The sequence below is a fragment of the Vidua chalybeata genome, chromosome 22, assembly GCF_026979565.1.
Source record: "Vidua chalybeata isolate OUT-0048 chromosome 22, bVidCha1 merged haplotype, whole genome shotgun sequence".
Lineage (NCBI taxonomy): Eukaryota > Metazoa > Chordata > Aves > Passeriformes > Viduidae > Vidua > Vidua chalybeata.
This window is the reverse complement of record NC_071551.1, coordinates 6,270,718-6,289,719: the sequence shown is the minus strand read 5'-3', so window position 1 is coordinate 6,289,719 and position 19,002 is coordinate 6,270,718. Positions and strand designations below refer to the sequence as shown.

Genomic DNA, 19,002 nt, shown 5'->3' with positions numbered 1-19,002 from the left:
TGTAGCAATGATTTCCACAGATTATTTTCCTCCCTTTCAGTTTATTCTCTCCTAGCAGAAAAAAAATGGAATCATTTTCAGGGAGTTTCCCAGCTCATTCTTTTCCCCATCAGCCCACACCATCTCTTTGCCAAAATACAAAAGTTAAATCACACTAAACCACCCAGAACTGCCTCAACCCCCCCCCCAAAAAAAAGCAGAACCCAAAGCAGAACCCAGATAAAAAGTCCTCTGTCAGGGTTTATTTTAAACACCTGTATTTTTCACAGCTTTCACAACTCTCTTCAACCATGCAAAAACAGCTGATTTTATCAGGCTTTTCTCAGGCACAAAAAGTTTTTGTAGTTAATGAATAATTAACTCTGAGCTTTTACTTTGACCAATATCTGGATGTTCTACATGACAGGGGTCAGTCAAAGACAAAAAAAATAACCATTTTTTATTAGCACAAAATAGAACACAAAAATAAATGTGCCCAAGGCACACCAAGGCTCCACATAAGAGACAACAACAGCTCCTGCAGGTAAATTCCCTGGAATTCTGATCCAATTCCCACCCCACCACAACTCTTAGGAAAAAACCCCAACCTTTCTGCAGTAAGGCTGTGAAAGAAAGCAGCTTAGAAAAGAACTTTCCCAAAGGTTTGTGCCATATAAACAACAGGAATTCTTCCACTGATCCCATCTCCCACAGCTGATTTTTCTTAGGTTCAGTCTCATCTCAAAGAGGGACTTCAGAAATTCAGCAATGACCACAGGACAGCAGAAAAAAAAGCTCACACCTCTCCTCTGGGGAGGAAAAGCTGCCAGTTTGTCCTTGGAAAACTCCTTCCTACTATTTTCATCACAATCAGAAAAAGGTTAAATGTCATTGACATACTTAAATATTTTTTTTTTAATTACAATTGCAGGTTAAAATTTGTGATAGGTGGTTTTTTTTTTTATCGCTTGGAACTCCTCAGGTAGATCTTGGGGGTTTGCCACCCTGCAGGAGCACTTTTCAAGCCAGCTTTTTTCCAGATGCGCTCCAAATCTTTCTCAAATTTTATCTAAAATAGGGAAAAGAAAAAAAGAAAAAAAAATGGTAACACAGCTTAGAAGCAACAGCCACTGCCCAGTGTCCCAAGGACAGTGTAGGTGTAACACACACAAAGGAAACAAAGGTTTTAAGTGTCAAAATATTGAATTTTATGGCAGAAAATATATCAGAAGACATTAAAATGCACAGGGATTTTGGCAGTATCATTTTACAAGTCCTGTGCAAGGAAAACTGAGAAGGTGGACAAAGAAATGGTACGGAAAATAAGAGGATTTAACCTTTCAGAGTTCACTGCAAATCTGAAGCAGTGGAATTAAAATTAACTCTAATTTGCATCTGGGCAAGGTGAGAATTCCTAAAGAATTAACTAAATTATATCCCAAGAAAGGCAGTGCTGAAGGAGAACATCCCCAGCTTGAACAAACCCCCATATCTTCCCTCACCCCTTCTATTAAAGGAAATAAAAGGCTTCTATATTAAAAAAAAAAATAGAATAAGAAGCACTTGAGGATGTTGGCAAGACAGGGGAGAAATTAAGATTAAAGCAGTCTCCCTGATCCAGGGCAGACACATGAATTCCTCCTTCACACAAATACTACACTCATCTCCATTAATCACACACATTTGTAAACTGGAAGAAAAATTAAGCCCAGCAATGGTCACATTTATGTTTGGAATCACAGAGTCACTGAGGCTGGGGAAGATCTCTGAGATCACTGAGTGCAGCTGTGACTGATGCTCACCCTGTCCCCACATCCAGGAATTCCTTGGACACCTCCAGGGATGGGGACTCCAAACCTCCCTGGGCAGTTCCAATGCCTGGACACCGTTTCCATGGAGAAATTCCTGCTGGTGCCCAACCTGACCCTCCCCTGGCACAGCTTCAGGCTAAAAGCTGAATTCATTCAAGCTCCTTTTTCCCTAAATCCACTTAAATCCATCACCAGCACCTACGCAGAGGCTGGTTTGATGTGTGGGCACATTTCTGTCAGGGAACTCCCCCTCCCCTGAGCTCACCTGACGCTTCCTCTTGCGCCCCTCCTTTATCCTCCTGCGGATGAACTTCCTCCTCTTGAGCAGCTTCTTGTACTTGTGCCTGTTCATCTTCCTCCTGCGGATCTTCAGCACGTTCCTGCACTGCACTTTGTCACCCAGAGCTCCCCCTCCTTCCTCCACATCCCCTGTCCCAGCAGCAGGGGGACACTCAGAGGGCTGCGGGCTTTCATGGCTGGCTTCTTCCTGAGCCCCCTCAGCTTTGGGGAGGGAGTACCTCACTGTCAGCCAGCTCTCCAAGGGGCTGATGGAGAGTTTCCTGGGAATGAGGATCTCCTCCAGCTCAGGGTCCAGCGTGTGCCACTGCTGGGGCTGGGCCCCGCTGGTGTTGGGGGGCTGGGTGCTGTAGCGTGCGCACGGAGAGCGGCAGCAGAGGAAGGACGACACTGACCTGGGCAAGAGGTGGCCTTTGGGAGAAAGGGGTTGCACTTAAAAAGGCAGAATTTTCCAGAGAAAAGCTCTGCCCAGCTCTCACACCGCCAGAGAGCTCTGGCCAGAGCAGGCTAATAAAGGGAAACACAAAAGTTGTTTCGACAGCAGAAAAGCAAGGAAGGATTTTCAATTTTCACTTTTAACTACAGTGCTGTCATGTTAAAAATATATTATACTTCACTGGGTAAGCTGCCCAAATCATCCAGGCAGAGCAGGGTGGAGGTTCCCCTTCAGTGGGAGGTGAAGGGGTTGGAATTCCATGGTCTTTAAGGTTCCCCTTCAGTGGGAGGTGAAGGGGTTGGAATTCCATGGTCTTTAAGGTTCCCCTTCAGTGGGAGGTGAAGGGGTTGGAATTCCGTGGTCTTTAAGGTTCCCCTTCAGTGGGAGGTGAAGGGGTTGGAATTCCGTGGTCTTTAAGGTTCCCCTTCACTGGGAGGTGAAGGGGTTGGAATTCCATGGTCTTTAAGGTTCCCCTTCACTGGGAGGTGAAGGGGTTGGAATTCCATGGACTTTAAGGTTCCCCTTCAGTGGGAGGTGTCCCTGCCCAGTAGGCATTTGGAATTCCATGGTCTTTAAGGTTCCCCTTCACTGGGAGGTGTCCCCTGTCCACGGCAGGAGTTTGGAATTCCATGGTCCTTAAGGTCCCATCCAACCCAAACCCTTCCATGATTCCATTTAGAGGAATGTTCTTGTGTTTTCTGATGGAAAATCAATTTGGGATGGTAAGGAAGTGTTTCCTGTATCAAACCTCTCTGCTGCTAAGGAATCTTCTCCTGAGGTTAAAAGATGTTAAACAAAAGCCACACCATACTTACATAATAAATCAGAAATATTAAAACATTTGACAACCACTGACTCAACACCAGCCTCCTCTCTCCTGCACTGCTTGGCAGAAAAGAACCCTCTAGGAGCCCAATTACCCCAGGAAAATAAACCCAAACAAACAGAAAACTTGGTCACACAATACCAATTTACCTGCAATTCTCGAAGCCTTCAGTAACTGGGAACTCAGCCTTGATATTAACATTTTGTTTCTCTTTGTTCACTGGCAGAGCCAGCAATGACTGTTCAAATAAGAACATTTATTCAGTAATGAAATCATGCAGCTTTAAAAAACCTTGCGTATTCAGCCCCACATCCCCGAAAGACAGGCTGAGACCCTAAACATCCTCCTGGTTTTACCCTCAGTCTGTGGGGGTCAAGCACAGGGGCAGCTGAGCCCCGGAGGCGATTTATTACTAAAGCTTCGGCTGTTTTAACTTTAAAAACACGGCAACTCCAGCCGAGCTCCCTGGCACAGCCCTGCTGCTCCCTAAGGCCGGGAGGAGCAGCCGCGCGGCCAGAGAACGGGCCGTCACCGAGTGGCCGCCTCCTTCCCCTCAGCCCTCGGGGCCCTGCCGGCGCTGCCCCGCCCCGGGCGGGGTCCGCCCGGAGCCCCCGAGCCGCCGCTCTCGCCCTCCCCTCACGGCCCCGCCGCCACCGCCGCCATCACCCACCGGCCCCGCCGCCACCGGAACTTCCGGCCGCCCGCAGCGCGCCCTGCCGGCGCGCGCCGGTAATGGCCCCTCACGGCCGTTCAGGGCTGCTCGAGGGGCCGGGCTCGGCCCCTCACGGGCCTCTGTGGCCCTTCATGGTCCCTCACGGCCGTTCAGGGCTGCTCGAGATGCCAGGCTCGGCCCCTCACGGGCCTCTGTGGCACTTCATGGTCCCTCACGGCCGTTCAGGGCTGCTCGAGGTGCCGGGCTTGGCCCCTCACGGGCCTCTGTGGCACTTCATGGTCCCTCACGGGCCTCTGTGGCCCTTCATGGTCCCTCACGGCCCTTTATGGGCCTTCATGGTCCCTCACGGGCCTCTGTGACCCTTCATGGTCCCTCACGGGCCTCTGTGGCCCTTCATGGTCCCTCACGGCCCTTTATAGGCCTTCATGGTCCCTCACGACCGTTCAGGGCTGCTTGAGGGGCCGGGCTCAGCCCCTCATGGGCCTCTGTGGCACTTCATGGTCCCTCATGGGCCTCTGTGGCACTTCATGGTCCCTCACGGGCCTTTATGGCCCTTCATGGTCCCTCAAGGGCCTCTGTGGCACTTCATGGTCCCTCACGGCCCTTTATGGCCCTTCATGGTCCCTCACGGGCCTCTGGCACTTCATGGTCCCTCACGGCCGTTCAGGGCTGCTCGAGGTGCCGGGCTTGGCCCCTCACGGGCCTCTGTGGCCCTTCATGGTCCCTCACGGCCCTTTATGGCCCTTCATGGTCCCTCATGGGCCTCTGTGGCACTTCATGGTCCCTCATGGGCCTCTGTGGCACTTCATGGTCCCTCACGGCCGTTCAGGGCTGCTCGAGATGCCAGGCTCGGCCCCTCACGGGCCTCTGTGGCACTTCATGGTTTCTCACGGCCCTTTATGGGCCTTCATGGTCCCTCACGGGCCTCTATGGCCCTTCATGGTCCCTCACGGCCCTTTATGGCCCTTCATGGTCCCTCACGGGCCTCTATGGCCCTTCATGGTCCCTCATAGCCCTTTATGGCCCTTCATGGTCCCTCACGGCCGTTCAGGGCTCCTCGAGGTGCCAGGCTCGGCCCCTCATGGGCCTCTGTGGCCCTTCATGGTTCCTCACAGGCCTCTGTGGCCCTTCATGGTCCCTCACGGCCCTTTATGGCCCTACATGGCCCCTCACGGGCCTCTGGCACTTCATGGTCCCTCACGGCCCTTTATGGCCCTTCATGGTCCCTCACAGCCGTTCAGGTTCCTCAAGGTGCCAGGCTCGGCCCCTCATGGGCCTCTGTGGCCCTTCATGGTCCCTCATGGCCCCCTGTGATTCTCTGAAAGATTCTGTGATTCTGTGAAGGATTTTGTGATTCTCGGGAGGATTCTGTGATGCTGTGAAGGATTCTGTGAAGGGTTTTGTGATTCTCTGAAGGATTCTGTGATGCTGCGAAGGGTTCTGTGAGGCTGTAAAGGATTCTGTGAAGGATTCTGTTATTCTCTGAAGGATTCTGTGGTTCTCTGAAGGGTTCTGTGATTCTCTGAATGATTCTGTGAAGGGTTCTGTGATTATGTGAAGGGTTCTGTGATTCTCTGGAGGGTTCTGTGATTCTCTGAAGGGTTCTGTGGTTGTCTGAAGGGTTCTGTGATGCTGTGACGGGTTCTGTGAAGGGTTCTGTGATGCTGTGACGGGTTCTGTGAAGGGTTCTGTGATTCTCTGAAGGGTTCTGTGAAGGGTTCTGTGATGCTGTGAAGGGTTCTGTGAAGGGTTCTGTGATGCTGTGACGGGTTCTGTGAAGGGTTCTGTGATTCTCTGAAGGGTTCTGTGAAGGGTTCTGTGATGCTGTGAAGGGTTCTGTGATTGTCTGAAGGGTTCTGTGATGCTGTGACGGGTTCTGTGGTTGTCTGAAGGGTTCTGTGATGCTGTGACGGGTTCTGTGGTTGTCTGAAGGGTTCTGTGATGCTGTGACGGGTTCTGTGAAGGGTTCTGTGATTCTCTGAAGGGTTCTGTGAAGGGTTCTGTGATGCTGTGAAGGGTTCTGTGAAGGGTTCTGTGGTTGTCTGAAGGGTTCTGTGAAGGGTTCTGTGATGCTGTGACGGGTTCTGTTGTTGTCTGAAGGATTCTGTGATGCTGTGACGGGTTCTGTGAAGGGTTCTGTGATGCTGTGACGGGTTCTGTGAAGGATTCTGTGATGCTGTGAAGGGTTCTGTGGTTGTCTGAAGGGTTCTGTGAAGGGTTCTGTGATTCTCTGAAGGGTTCTGTGAAGGGTTCTGTGATGCTGTGAAGGGTTCTGTGAAGGGTTCTGTGATTCTCTGAAGGGTTCTGTGAAGGGTTCTGTGATGCTGTGACGGGTTCTGTGAAGGGTTCTGTGGCTGTCTGAAGGGTTCTGTGAAGGGTTCTGTGATGCTGTGAAGGGTTCTGTGATTGTCTGAAGGGTTCTGTGATGCTGTGACGGGTTCTGTGAAGGGTTCTGTGATGCTGTGACGGGTTCTGTGGTTGTCTGAAGGATTCTGTGATGCTGTGACGGGTTCTGTGGTTCTGTGAAGGGTTCTGTGATTCTCTGAAGGGTTCTGTGAAGGGTTCTGTGATGCTGTGAAGGGTTCTGTGAAGGGTTCTGTGGTTGTCTGAAGGGTTCTGTGAAGGGTTCTGTGGTTGTCTGAAGGGTTCTGTGAAGGGTTCTGTGATGCTGTGACGGGTTCTGTGGTTGTCTGAAGGATTCTGTGATGCTGTGACAGTGAGCCTGTCCCTGTTGATGCAGGGCTCAGGGAAGGCACACAGACACCTCTCCCTGCCACCTCCCCTGTCTGTATCTGGGGGCTGGTGTCGGTGGCCGCTGTCCAGGGACAGCCACACCTGTCCTCTCCCCTTTCCTGGCTGTTGTTTGTCTCCTCTTCTCGGCGCAGGAACCCACCATCTTGGCACAGCATGAAAGTGCCTAATCAGCTGGCATGAGGGAGGGATGTTGAAGCCAGTCCCAGACTTCAAAGAGCTTTTTGCTTTTGTACCTACCTCAGCCAGAGCACAAGAGATTTATTCACCAGCTGCTTGTAGTATTTCAGACCAGAACAAGGGTCTGGCTCTGGTTTGGGTAACACCCCACTGTGTCAAACCCAACTACCCTGAAAGGTTAACGTGGCTTAGAGTTTCTTCCTGAAAATTAAGAGTAAAGTTCCCTTGTCAGGAAAGACAAACCTATGGAGGAGAAATTAAATGAAGTAAACAGTTCGCTAAACAGACTGTTTGTTTAATCAAGACTTTATTGAAGACATTTCAGAAGTTTATGTACAAAACAACATTCCCACCCCCGTATCAGGCTGTTAGTCACCCACTGGGAGCAAAGCAAGTGCCTGGTGTACACTGGCAACCTGGGCACACTCAGAGTTTGCCACGGAATTCACAGAAGTACCAAATTCCCTTGGTTCAGAGCTGGGCAATTTCAGCCTTGGCTCAGTTAGGAACAAAGGAAATCAAAGTTTTTTTCCTGGAAGTAACTGAGCATACTGGAACCTGACAGCCTACTCTGGCCTTACTCTGAGGTCAGGTAATTTCATTCTGCTAAGAGCCAGAAGCCACTTTCGGTTTGGAAGTGGAAAGGAAGCAGCAGCCCCTGGATTTAACGTGCAGGTTTGAATCCATTTCAGAGGGCTCCAGGAGATGCCCATCACCGAGAGCACAGTAGTGTTTGCAGGAAGCGTTAGAGCAGAGCAGTAGCAACACCAAGTGAAAGACTCAGCCACTTTGCTTTCCAAATACACCTAGAGAGAGGCTGAGTGGCAGACTGGCTATTTCAACAAGCGTGTAAAAAAAAACCCCCTAGAGACACAGACAGGAGTGGCAAGGTTCAATTGTGACTGACGAGCTGTTCCTTGAGAGTTCTGTGCACTTCTACCACGGCAGAGTTTCCCCTTGCCAGTCCAGGAAAGAACCATTTTCCTTTTCACCGAGACGGTCCAGAACAGAGAGAATACCTGGGATAGCCTCCTGCACCTGCATGGGAGCCTGGAATGAATCAAGCTTAGGTCAATACTGGGAATATCCTGCAGAAGAGAATTAAATGCATTTAAGGACGCTCTGGAATGCAGGGGATGTATTTTTGTGTGTCACAGCACACGGGGGTCACATTTCCAGCGCTGGCACTCACCATGTTTCCACCCATGTCTGTTTGAAGCCAGCCTGGGTGCAAGGAAATGCAGAGAATTCCGTCTGATTTCAGGTCTGCAGCCAGACACCGGGTGATCATGTTCAGTGCGGTCTGCAGGAGTGGAAACCACCAATTAATGTGCTGTTGATGAGCCTCGAGCACCTCCTCAAGCCCAGCCGGCGGGCACCTCCCTTCCACCCTGCCGGCACAGCAAGGGGCAGGAAGAGGCTCTCAGTAACTCATCCAGACTTTCTGGGAACTCTGAGAGCTCTACCACCACAAACTTACTGCCCAAAAACGAAACTGAATTGTAATGGAAGATAAAGTAGCATTTGAAACACCTCGGGAGCTGTGAGGAGAATAATATTGACATAAGGACTGTGTTTTTCTGCACTAATCACTACACAAACATTCATTTACTTCTGAACAGGGAAAACAAGCGTTTAACAGCTTATGAGTAGGTGGTGTAGGAGAAACTGTATGTGTGATCCTGACTATCTGTACAAACTCAATCTCTGGGCGTGAGAAAGCTAAAAATCCCACCTGTCACTAAGTGACATCACCACGTACAGGTCAGCACACCTTTTGCTGAGTTTCCTGCCTGCTCTCTTGGAACACAGCTGATGGAACCCACCCTCGATGGCATCAGCTCTTCCCTGAATGCCAAATCCCCCGGGATTTGTATCAGAGCAGGGATTTGGGGAGCCTGTTCTCCAGAGGCTGCTCCAGGTACAGTGTTCCACAGCTCCCATTCCCACCCACGTGAAGAACAAGAACACTTTTTGTGTCCACAGAGGTGCTGCACCCCTTCCTACGGTCAGCACGGTCTCTACCTGCCCTCAGCCAGGGAGCACAGCCCAGGGCAGCCCACAAACCTTTGCTATCCTGTAGGGATAGACCTTGAGGAACATCTCATTGGCCTGGACGAGCTGCATGGAGGCAGCCAGGGAGGACATGTTGATGATGGCAGCTCTGTGACAGCCCATGCCAGTGCCCAGCTGTGCTGCCTTCCTCAGCAGCGGGAGGAACGCCTGTGAAAACCAGAGTTTGCTTTCATTTGGCCATTTGGATCATTCCCTCCTTCAAAGCAGGAATCCCAGCAGAGCTCTGTGCCACCAGCACAGCGTGGTGATGGCTCCTCTGACCCAGTGGCCAGAGGAGACTTTCCTCCAGCAGCCTCCTCTGCCCACCTGCTGTCCCCACCTGCCACGAAGTGACCCCACACCAGGTGCACAGACAGCAGCTCCAGACAGGCAGGTCCCCGTCAGAGCTGTCTCTGTGCAGCTCCAAGGGGATGAATACCTGGGCAAGCCCAGCTCTCTTGTGGAAAAGCCCCAGATGAAGCCCATCCCTGCCAGTCCTCACCTTGGTGACCATCAGCTGGGCAACGGTGTTGGTTTCATAAATGGTGAGCATGGTCTCGGCTGTGACCTCCTCCAGCGAGGCGAGCACGTTGATGCCAGCGTTGTTGATGAGGCAGTTCAGCCCTTTGTCTCCCACAATTTCTTCCACTTCCTTGACCACTTTCTTGATGCTGTTCTCACAGACCACATCTGCACAGAGGAGGCAGGAAGAGCCCCAGTGTGAGCAGTGCAGGGTGTGCCTGGCACGAGACAACCCGTGCCACACCAAAGCTGAGGCTCAGTGGGGACGTTTGGGCAGCACACAGGTGAAAATGCACAGATTTTACTGAATTACATTTCCCCAGTGTCATCTTAAGATGGTTTTCAGCTGCTGGAGATCGTGTCCAGCTACTGATCACTCAGGAGACCAATTTTTTTAAGATGCACTCACCTAAGCTGAAGAAATTCCAGAAGTAAAGCCCTTTACTCACCCAGTTGCAGGAGCTTGATGTTGCTGTATTGCTTGCTAAGCTGCTGCAGTTCCTAGGAAGAAGAATTATTTTTATTTTATATATATATATATATATATATATATATATGTATATCTCCATGGCTATTACATGAATCACTTTGAATTCTGCACCTCCAGAATTGCAACTGAAATATTTTCATGATTGGACTGAAGGCAGAGATTCTCCTTTGTTTTCCAGCCTGCTGAGCAGCTTTCCTAAGAGGCAGATCAGGAAATTGGACTCTTCCCCTGCTTAGTCCAGACTCCAGCGTGCTGGATTTTTAGTGGGATATTTCTCAGTTTTAGTGCTCAGTTCTCAGCATTCCAGTAAAAATCCAGTGCCTCCCCAGTTCTGTAAGAAAAGGGAAATTCTCCTGAAGCTCAGCTAGTGCTGGACATGAGTGCTTTTAAAAAGCCATTTGAAATTCCTGTTTGCAGGAAAATTTCCCCAGCAGTTTCCCCATGGGAATTTCGTTTCCCCAGCAGCCTCGTTAGCGTCAATTCTTGTAAGTGGAGGTGAAGCCCACCAAGAAATCAGTCTGAGGCACAGCCACTGTCCAGGAGAACAACTCCCTCCCTGCTGGAGCTCACTCATCTGCCTGTCAGCACGGCGGGCTGGTGCTCCTGCAGAAATCCGTGCTCTGCGCTGTTCCGGCTGCACAGAGTGTGTCCAAATTGGATTTATGGGCCCAGCTGGAATACTCAGGTTTCTGTGCCATGAAGCCAAGTGGGAAGCGTGGCCAAAGACAACAGATGGATTCCATATCCCCAGTCATGTTCAGGAGACACAGCAACCTGGCCAAACATTCCAGCCCCAGCAAATCCCTTTCTTTGGGAGCCCTTTGGGAATAGGGGTCAGGAGGGCAGGTTTGGAAAGAATCCTTCTCTGCCCCTTGGAGACACTTTCGGGACTCGGTGTCCTCTGACAAACCATAATGGATCACATCTTTTATCTCACATCAGAGCCTGCAGGGTTCTCTCCAGGCTTGTTTGGGAGATTTGTTCTCCCACCGAGGCCAATCTACAACTGCAGTTAAGGCTATTAAGGGGAGTGGGAAGGAAAAACAAGTCAGAAGCACAAAACCAGAAGACATTCCTTGCTTTGGACAGGGCTTGGTGGGACAGATTTCCATAAATTAAAGGCCCAGAACACACTGTCTTGTTTATTGATGCGATAGCTCTGCTGTGTCAAGGCCTGCAGGAATTCTGTGCCTTTGGATTGTCACTGGATTTCAGTTTGACAGTATCACTCAGAGCATAATAAACTCCAGGAGTGCTCTGCCTTCTCCAGGTTTGTCCATTTATTTATAGTTCATTTATTTATATGCTTTACTCTCTGACAGAAAGCTCCTGCTGAAAGGCAGGAGCTGCTCTGAGTAGCAGCAGGCATTGAGAGGCTTCTGAAGTGAGCAAGCAATATTTTCAATTAAGAACTGAAGCATTCTCCAGTACATAGCATGAAATTACAATAGCTGCATGCAAATTAGGTTTAAAATTCAATGGGTTTTCCAGTTAATTACTTAGTTAACAAGTGACTCCCACTTCAGGGGTTTAAATTTCTGAGAAGCAGCTCCCAGGCACAAAGCTGATCTAGACAGCTTTGGTCTTCGAGAATGTTACACCTGATATAAGCTGAAAAATCCAGTTAGAACATCTAAAAGTTGCAGGAAAGCCTATTTTCCCCCTCCTGTGACTAGAAGGAAAATGAGAAAAGGAGGACTGAGACACGTAGGTACAGCCAACATATCCCAGCTAAAGCATTTTTAATTAGTGTGCTGTGACAGATAATTTAAAAACAAACAAGACAAACAAAACCCAACAAAAAGCCACAACACAGCTCCCTAGCACTGTGTTTATTTAGCATAGTAGCTGTAGAACTGCTCTGCACCTGAACAATCACCCCTGAGAATCAACTCGTGGGCAGTCCAAGACGAGAATTAAACTCTGATTAGCATCTGTTGTTTCCTGCTTGCTGATTTTTAATTACGATTAACAAAGAGTCAGCCTATTCTGATTCAAACAAGATCCTCTGGCACTCAGGGCTCCAGAGGCAGACTCCTCAGCACGCAGGGTATTTATTGCTAGATTTCAACCAGGAATGTTTTGTTGTCTTTGTCATTTAGCAAGATTTACTTTGCCTTCTTTATGAAAGCATTATCCACTTCAGTTACAGCTCTTGGAAAGGGCCTGGCCCCATTCAGCCAGTTGGAAGCAATCAAGCCAAACAAACACAGCCTGCGGGCAGATTAAAGGTGCTTGGGTATCCTTCACCTCATCCTGCTTGCACTCGGGACAAAGCCAGAGGTGTATCCCATTTTTCTGCGTCCCTTTGAGACAGCTTTTCAGTATCACAGTGTACAGCCAGCTCAGCGTTCAGCCCTGGAACAGCTTCCACAGCACTGCCCTGACCCACAGCCCTCTCTGACTCCAGAAAAAACCAGACCTCGCTGCTGTAGGAAGTGTAAAACACTTCCAGAAAAAAAATAAAATCAAATAAAACGACTCTGCAATAACCCAAAATTAGAAAGACTTCAAGAATGCCCCCTCTGCCTGATATATATTCAGAAATGCCCCCTTTGCCTGATATATCTGGTGCACAGATCCCTCAGCTGCTCTTCCCAGTTGCAAAGCACATGGCTAAAATACGTGTTAAAGGGGAAAACAAGCCCCAAACCTGACAGAGACAGGCTGACAAGGGAACGGGCACAGCTTGTAACCCAATCTGCTTCAGAGCAAGGGAAACTTCGCATTTAGCCCTGGAAGCTTCCCAGAGCTCTGCAGAGGACTCGAGCAGTGAGGGATTTGTTCACCTGGGAACGCGCTGGGGCTTGGGGAGAGCAGGAGGAGCGGGAGATGCTCCCGTGCACATCCCACAGCTCTGGGCACTTTTAATTTTATTTATTCACCCCACGGCCACCTCCTCCTTCTCCCATCACACAGGGCACCCCAGGGGCTGCACCGTTTTTAAGCGCAGTCCTTTAGGGCAGAGTTTTCTCTTTTATGGGAAAGCAGGATGGGGGGAGGAAGGAGCAAAGAAGGAAAAGAGGAGTGTGGGGAGAATTCCAGCTTGTGCTGGCTCCCTGGTAACGACAGCACTGGGGTTGTGCCCATCTGGAGAGCAAAAACAGGACATCAGGATTATTTCCTAGGAGATTTGTAGCTGCTCCCACTGTCAGCGCTGGAGCAGCCCAAGAAAAGGCAGACTGGGATCAGAGCGCGGCTGGAGGAGTCTCCGATGATGCTTTTCCAGGAGGGGCAGTGGTTATCTGGCTGCCTGCGGGCCTGCTGCGCGTTATCGTGTGATCTGCAGCCCATTTGTTAGGCAAATGTTCTGGGGAGGCCACCTAGGAGCTCCTCAGCCCCAGAGCTCGAGTTTTCACAACTTCTGCCAGCACAGACTCACATGCAAAAGCCTGCAGCTGTTCCGCATTACCCCAAGGTTAGGGAGTTACAGGAGATGTGCTGCTTTTCCCGGTGAAGAGAGGAAAGCAGAGTCAGAATTCCCCAGCATCTTTGGAAAAGCAGGTCCTTAGGGGCTCTTCTCTGTCCACTGTTTGGAGGGCTCCAAAATATTCAGTCATCACTCTGCTGAGAGATTCTTGCCCAATGTGGAACTGTGTTTGCCAGCAGCTAAGCATATTTAATCACTTTTCCTCTAAAAATTGGATTATTTTTTAAAAGCCTTTTCATTTAAGCTCTGCCCATCTCCATTCTGCCACGGGAAAATGCTGCTCTGCCAAACCAGAGGAGAGCAGAATTTATAGGAACTGTCCAAAGTTGCCGTTCTCCAGGTTCATCCTCTCATGCAGGAGAGGAAGTGGGGGACAATTCACTTGTACCAAGGAGGATTTTTTGTGTGGGCAACAAAAAGCCAAGGGGAAAAACCAAAATTAGACCACCTGAATTGCTGCCAAGAGAAAAAGCACTGACCCGGGTGTGCAGAGAAAGAAAAATTCCCTCAATTTCACAGCCCACAAACAGATCTGAGATGGGCCAAGCCCATTTCACGTGCCCCAAGCTGAGCCTGCAGTGCCAATCCCTGGAGAGCAGGAACCCAAACTCTGGGAGTTCAAGATGAGCCTAAACTCTGAGTGTTCAAAATCTGACTGGAAATGCAGTGGCAGCAAAGGCTCCTCTCTGAGAAAGAAAGAAAAAAAATAATAAAAACGACAAGAAAATCACGGAACCTTTGCCTTTCCTGCCACACTCAGCAGCACTGCCAGGCTGGAGCCAAGCTTTGAGAGCAGCAGCTGAATTTGGTGCTGCCATGACCGAGATTCCCAGTGCTGGAGGCTGGAGCAGGTCTGTTCTTGCCCTCTGCCAGCCCCAAGGACCAGTGGGAACACCCTGAGAGGGTCAGAAAGTTTTGTGCCAGCTCCGTGCATTGCAGATGGGGCAGATAATGCTGGTGAAACCACTACAATACCTTTAGTAAGGATTTCTCTTCCTTGTGGAGTATCCAAACCCATCTGTTAGAAATCTGCTTTCAGCTGACTGCAGAGGTTTCTATTGATGTCCTGCCAAAGCACAGCACATGGCCTAGAGGTCCTTACAAAGAACAAAAACCCACCCTGATCCACCAAGGACAAAACCTGCCCCCCTAACAAATAAAGAAAGCTCAGGATGCACCCCATGTGGCCGGCAGGATCCCCAGTGGGGTTGCTGGAATGTGGCTCCTGGCCAGTTTCCTGCCTACAGGAGACACCCTGCCAGAGGCTTTCCAGGTTTCTCCCACCAGCAAGGAGTGACCCAGACTCTTCCCAGACACATTGCACTGTCTGAAGGCTGTTTCATCTTCCTGTGCAGGTTTACAGCCCTTTTGCTCCAGATTTTTAAATACTGGCCACACACAAAAACAAAACAAAACAAAACAAAACAACCCAAAAAACCCAAACCCAAAGTGATGATTTGTGCTGAGATTTGCCCGTGTAATGTTTCCTAGGAAGCTCTTCCTGCTGAAGGAACCATTTCACTTCTCCATGTAATGGATCCGAGACTATTATGATGAAAAAACACAGGGGCCAGTTGGTGAAAAAGAGAAAAAAACCTCCCTCAGCAGTGGCTGAAGCAGCTTTAGGACAAACAACCACGCAGGGAGATTTTGATCTAGCACAGGTCAGATGTCTCTGCTGCTTTCCTGTGCCACTGCTACACCCGGCTCTTGTGCAATCGTTCGTAGGAAATAGGGCTGGGAGCGGTGCCAGCTCGGGTAACAGCAGTTAAAAGAGAACAGAATGGAGTGCATTTCTGCTCAGGTGCTGCCAGGAGGGGCTCGGGGGGAGCCACAGGGAGCAGCAGCCCTGAAAGGGAGCTGTGCACCTGATCCCAGCCTTGCTGGGCTGTTTCTCTGCACTTTCATTCAGAAATACCCTAAATGTACCTTTGTGCTGGAGACTTTTTTTAAAAATGAAGATCTTTCCCTTCAGTTTCATAAGGACCTGCAGCTGTTACCTGGCCAACCCTGTCCCACATCCTGAGCACCACCTTTTAGAGTTTTTTTTTGTTTGTTTTGCTTTTTTTTTTTTTTTTTTTTTTGTAGCTAAGCAGTAAACAGAGTTGCTGCATTTGGTTTATTGCTAGGACGGTGTGATCACAATCTGTGTGAAAGGAACCAAATCCCCCAGAAGGAACGGACACAGGGGCTCTGTTTCCCTCTGGAATTTACCTTTTGCCTTGCTGGAGACAGGGGAGATGCAGGAATGGGGCTGTGGGTATCAATTCTCCTTCCAAATGCCTGGGCCATTCCGGAGGGGTTCGGGGCAGTGGCAGGGCTGAGGGCTCGGCTTCCCGCAGCTCCGGGAGGAGCAGGGGGATGGGTTCCTGTGGGAGTTTCTGTGCTGCCCAAATCGCCCCTCACCGAGGAGAGCCGAGATCAGCCCGCACGTACAACAGGTGACGCTGCTGGTCACAGAGTCACTGATCACCCCCAGCCATTTGCCCCCCAAAAGTTTGAGAGGTGTGCGAAATTTTGTCTGTGAAATTTGAATTTAAAAGGCTCCTATAGAAGTCTGTAGGAGTCCCAGAAATGCTGCAGCAGCAGGGACTTGGGCTGCAATGGGAGAGAGAGGGCACCAAGTGGATCCACGAGCTGCAGGTATCAAAAACTCCTGTTTCCAGCAGGAACTCTGAGCCCTGCCCAGCAGAGAGGGGAGCTAAGAGAAGTCTTTAATTCATTGCTCATCTGGGCTTTCTCACTTGTTGCAAGTGCAGCAGGGAAAAGGAGGCAGGCAGGGCACACGGCTCCTGCTGGGGACACAGACACGCGTGGAGAGAGAGAGAAGGAAAGCTGTGGCGGGTTGCTCCCACGGGAAAGGTTTCTGAGGGATGATGGGCTGCCCCTGCAGGGCTCCGGGTCGTGCAGATCTGGATAAGGACAGGACAGACATCTCCAGCAGCAAATCCAGCGAGAAACTCGGGGATGAAAGGAGGGGGGTGGCAGGAGCGTTGGAGATGCTGCAGCTGCCTGGCCGTGTCCCGCACGCTCTCCTCCTCCCGGGAACGCTCCCCGTCATCGGTAAACCCCAGCTCCAGCCCCGGAGAGCTGCCCGGTATCGGCTCCTGCCCCGGATGGGAGCTCCGTCCCGGCTCCGTCCCAGCCCGGGAGCTCCGTCCCGGCTTCGTCCCAGCCCGGGAGCTCCGTCCCGGCTCCATCCTATCCCGGGAGCTCCGTCCCGGCTCCATCCCAGCCCGGGAGCTCCGTCCCGGCTCCATCCCAGCCCGGGAGCTCCGTCCCGGCTCCATCCCAGCCCGGGAGCTCCGTCCCGGCTCCATCCTATCCCGGGAGCTCCGTCCCGACTCCATCCCAGCCCGGGAGCTCCGTCCCGGCTCCATCCCAGCCCGGGCTCTCGCTGCCGGCACAGGGATGCTCGAGATGTTCCGCTCTTCCAAAGTGCCTTCTCCTCCCTCCCGACCCCTTTACCCCACTCCGGGGACCCCCGGCGCCGCCGCCCCGCTTACCTGCGCCTTCTCGGGGTACCGGCAGGTCGCAAAGACCAAATCCGGGGAGGGGCTGGCGGCTGCGAGCCCCCGCACCAGCCCCAGCCCGATGCCGCGGCTGCAGCCGGTGATGAGCACGGAGCGGCAGCGCGGCTGGGCCATGCTGCCTGGCCCGCTCCGCTCCGCTCCCGGCGCTTCTTAAGCCCACGCGGTTCTCAACCTGCGCGGTGCGGAGCCGGCCCCGCCGCCCCGGGCCCGCCCCCGCCGCGGCGCCTCCCCCGCCCGGCTCCGGGGCAGGGAGAGAGCGGCCCGGGGAACGGGAATTGGCTTTTCCCTCCCGGATCCGGGGCAGGGAGAGAGCGGCCCGGGGAACGGGAATTGGCTTTTCCCTCCCGGATCCGGGGCAGGGAGAGAGCGGCCCGGGGAACGGGAATTGGCTTTTCCCTCCCGGCTCCGGGAGAGAGCAGCCCGGGGAACGGGAATTGGCTTTTCCCTCGCAGATCCGGGAGAGAGCGACCAGGGAAAGGGGAATTGGCTTTTCCCTCCCGGATCCGGGAGAGAGCGGCCCGGGGAAGGGGAATTGGCTTTTCCCTCCCGGCTCCGGGAGAGAGCGGCCAGGGGAACGGGAATTGGCTTTTCCCCCTCACGGTTCCAGGGAGAGAGCGGCCCGGGGAACGGGAATTGGCTTTTCCCCCCTCCCACAAGGACCCGAGCCCATCCCGCTCCCGGCGGGTGCCCAAACCCTGCTCCACTTCAGAGCCCTGCGTGTGGCAGAGCAGCCCCTGAGCCCTCTGCCCCTCATTATCGGCCCCGCAGAACCGGACAAGGGTGAACTCGCTCCCCCCGGCAGGCAGGAGTGGGCAGAAGGAAAGGATTCAGCTCTTGAACGGGGGATGAAGCAGAGGGAGGAAGGAATGAATCCCCATTTCTGGAACTCCTCACATTCCTGCCGAGGCTTTTTAGGGTGTGCCAGGCACCACATTTCTGTCCCTTCCTCACTGTGGGTGACCTGGTCCTGGAAATCACCACAGGATCCTGCCCTCAGCTCATCCTCACCCTGTCCCGTGTGCCTTCCCAGATCAATAACCTCTTTATTACTCATCTGCACACTCGTGCAGAAACTGGGAGATGGAGGTTTAAAGGCTCTGTAAGCATAATATTGCTCTTTTCTTTTATAAAAGATCACTACACTTTTAAAATATTTTCATCCTTCTAGAGGTTAAGGACAGACTCTGCCCTTGAACTTGGGAAACTGAAGAACAAAGATTTGGTAATTTTGAAAAATTCTGTGGAAAAGCCTCAAACAGCTGCTGTGTCTGCCTCGTTTCCCCTTTGTTGGTTTAATTCTAAATACCTGCAACAGCTCCAAAAATGTACAGGATTTATTTATATTTAAGTATTGCTGCTGCATAGCTCAGGTTTGATGTTACATCACATTCCCGGGGGAGATGAAGATGACAAAAATCCTTCCAGACATTTCTCCTACCTCAGACAGTGCTGGCTGTGAGCAAAGCTGACCAGGGGCTTCTGGAAGAGCCTGGATTCCTGTTCCCTCAGGCTGGGGGAAAAGCTCAGCCCTGTGCACACAGCAGCTGTGGCAGGAAGCCAGCAGCAAGGCTGCCCTGGAGATTGATACCTGTTTTTCTCTTTACTTCCAAATAAAGCTCCATTCCAGCAACTTCTGTCTCACAAACAGCCACACTCCCCTTTCCCAGGTGCTTTAATTTCATCCATCACCATCCTGCCCACATTTCAGAACCATTTCCTTTGTGCATTACCACTGCTCTGGTGGGCTTGGAAAAGCTTTTTTTTTTTTTTTTAAATCCCCATCAAGCCTAAAACTGCTTAGTGACCTTTGTGCTTGGGATGATGGCACAGCTGGAATTTTGCACAGCAGGGATTGGCAGCCTCTGGGAAATCCTCTGGGCTCTCAGCTGGGAAAGCTTTGGTGGCCGAGCCTCTGCTGACAAAACTGCAGCTCTGACAGAGTGAATTTACAGCTGGGTGAGCCATTTTTAGGGAAAACATAAAGCCTGGGTGGGTGGCCAGAGCAGGCAGGAGGTTTTA

At 51.4% G+C, this 19,002-nt stretch overlaps 2 protein-coding genes across 5 annotated transcripts; both read right to left on the bottom strand.

Moving 5' to 3' along the window:
• Positions 1 to 220: 220 nt before the first annotated feature.
• Positions 221 to 4,168, bottom strand: AURKAIP1 (aurora kinase A interacting protein 1). Of its 3 annotated transcripts, none has more exons than XM_053963008.1 (4): positions 4,020 to 4,168; positions 3,499 to 3,587; positions 2,056 to 2,498; positions 221 to 1,048 (listed from the first exon to the last, which is right to left on the bottom strand). In XM_053963008.1, exons 2-4 carry the CDS (start codon positions 3,548 to 3,550, stop codon positions 941 to 943), a joined length of 603 nt encoding a protein of 200 aa, XP_053818983.1. In that variant the 5' UTR covers positions 3,551 to 3,587; positions 4,020 to 4,168; the 3' UTR covers positions 221 to 940. The 3 variants fall into 3 exon arrangements, with proteins under 3 accessions (XP_053818983.1, XP_053818984.1, XP_053818982.1); XM_053963009.1 differs by lacking the exon at positions 4,020 to 4,168 and adding an exon at positions 3,706 to 3,958; XM_053963007.1 differs by lacking the exon at positions 4,020 to 4,168 and having other exon boundaries at positions 3,499 to 3,957.
• A 3,073-nt stretch (positions 4,169 to 7,241) lies between these two features.
• Positions 7,242 to 17,186, bottom strand: LOC128798847 (C-factor-like). 2 transcript variants are annotated; one of them, XM_053962731.1, is made up of 7 exons: positions 16,957 to 17,186; positions 9,980 to 10,031; positions 9,511 to 9,698; positions 9,021 to 9,176; positions 8,434 to 8,494; positions 8,146 to 8,256; positions 7,242 to 8,003 (listed from the first exon to the last, which is right to left on the bottom strand). In XM_053962731.1, exons 1-7 carry the CDS (start codon positions 17,095 to 17,097, stop codon positions 7,942 to 7,944), a joined length of 771 nt encoding a protein of 256 aa, XP_053818706.1. In that variant the 5' UTR covers positions 17,098 to 17,186; the 3' UTR covers positions 7,242 to 7,941. The 2 variants fall into 2 exon arrangements, with proteins under 2 accessions (XP_053818706.1, XP_053818707.1); XM_053962732.1 differs by lacking the exon at positions 8,434 to 8,494 and having other exon boundaries at positions 16,957 to 17,181.
• Positions 17,187 to 19,002: the final 1,816 nt, after the last annotated feature.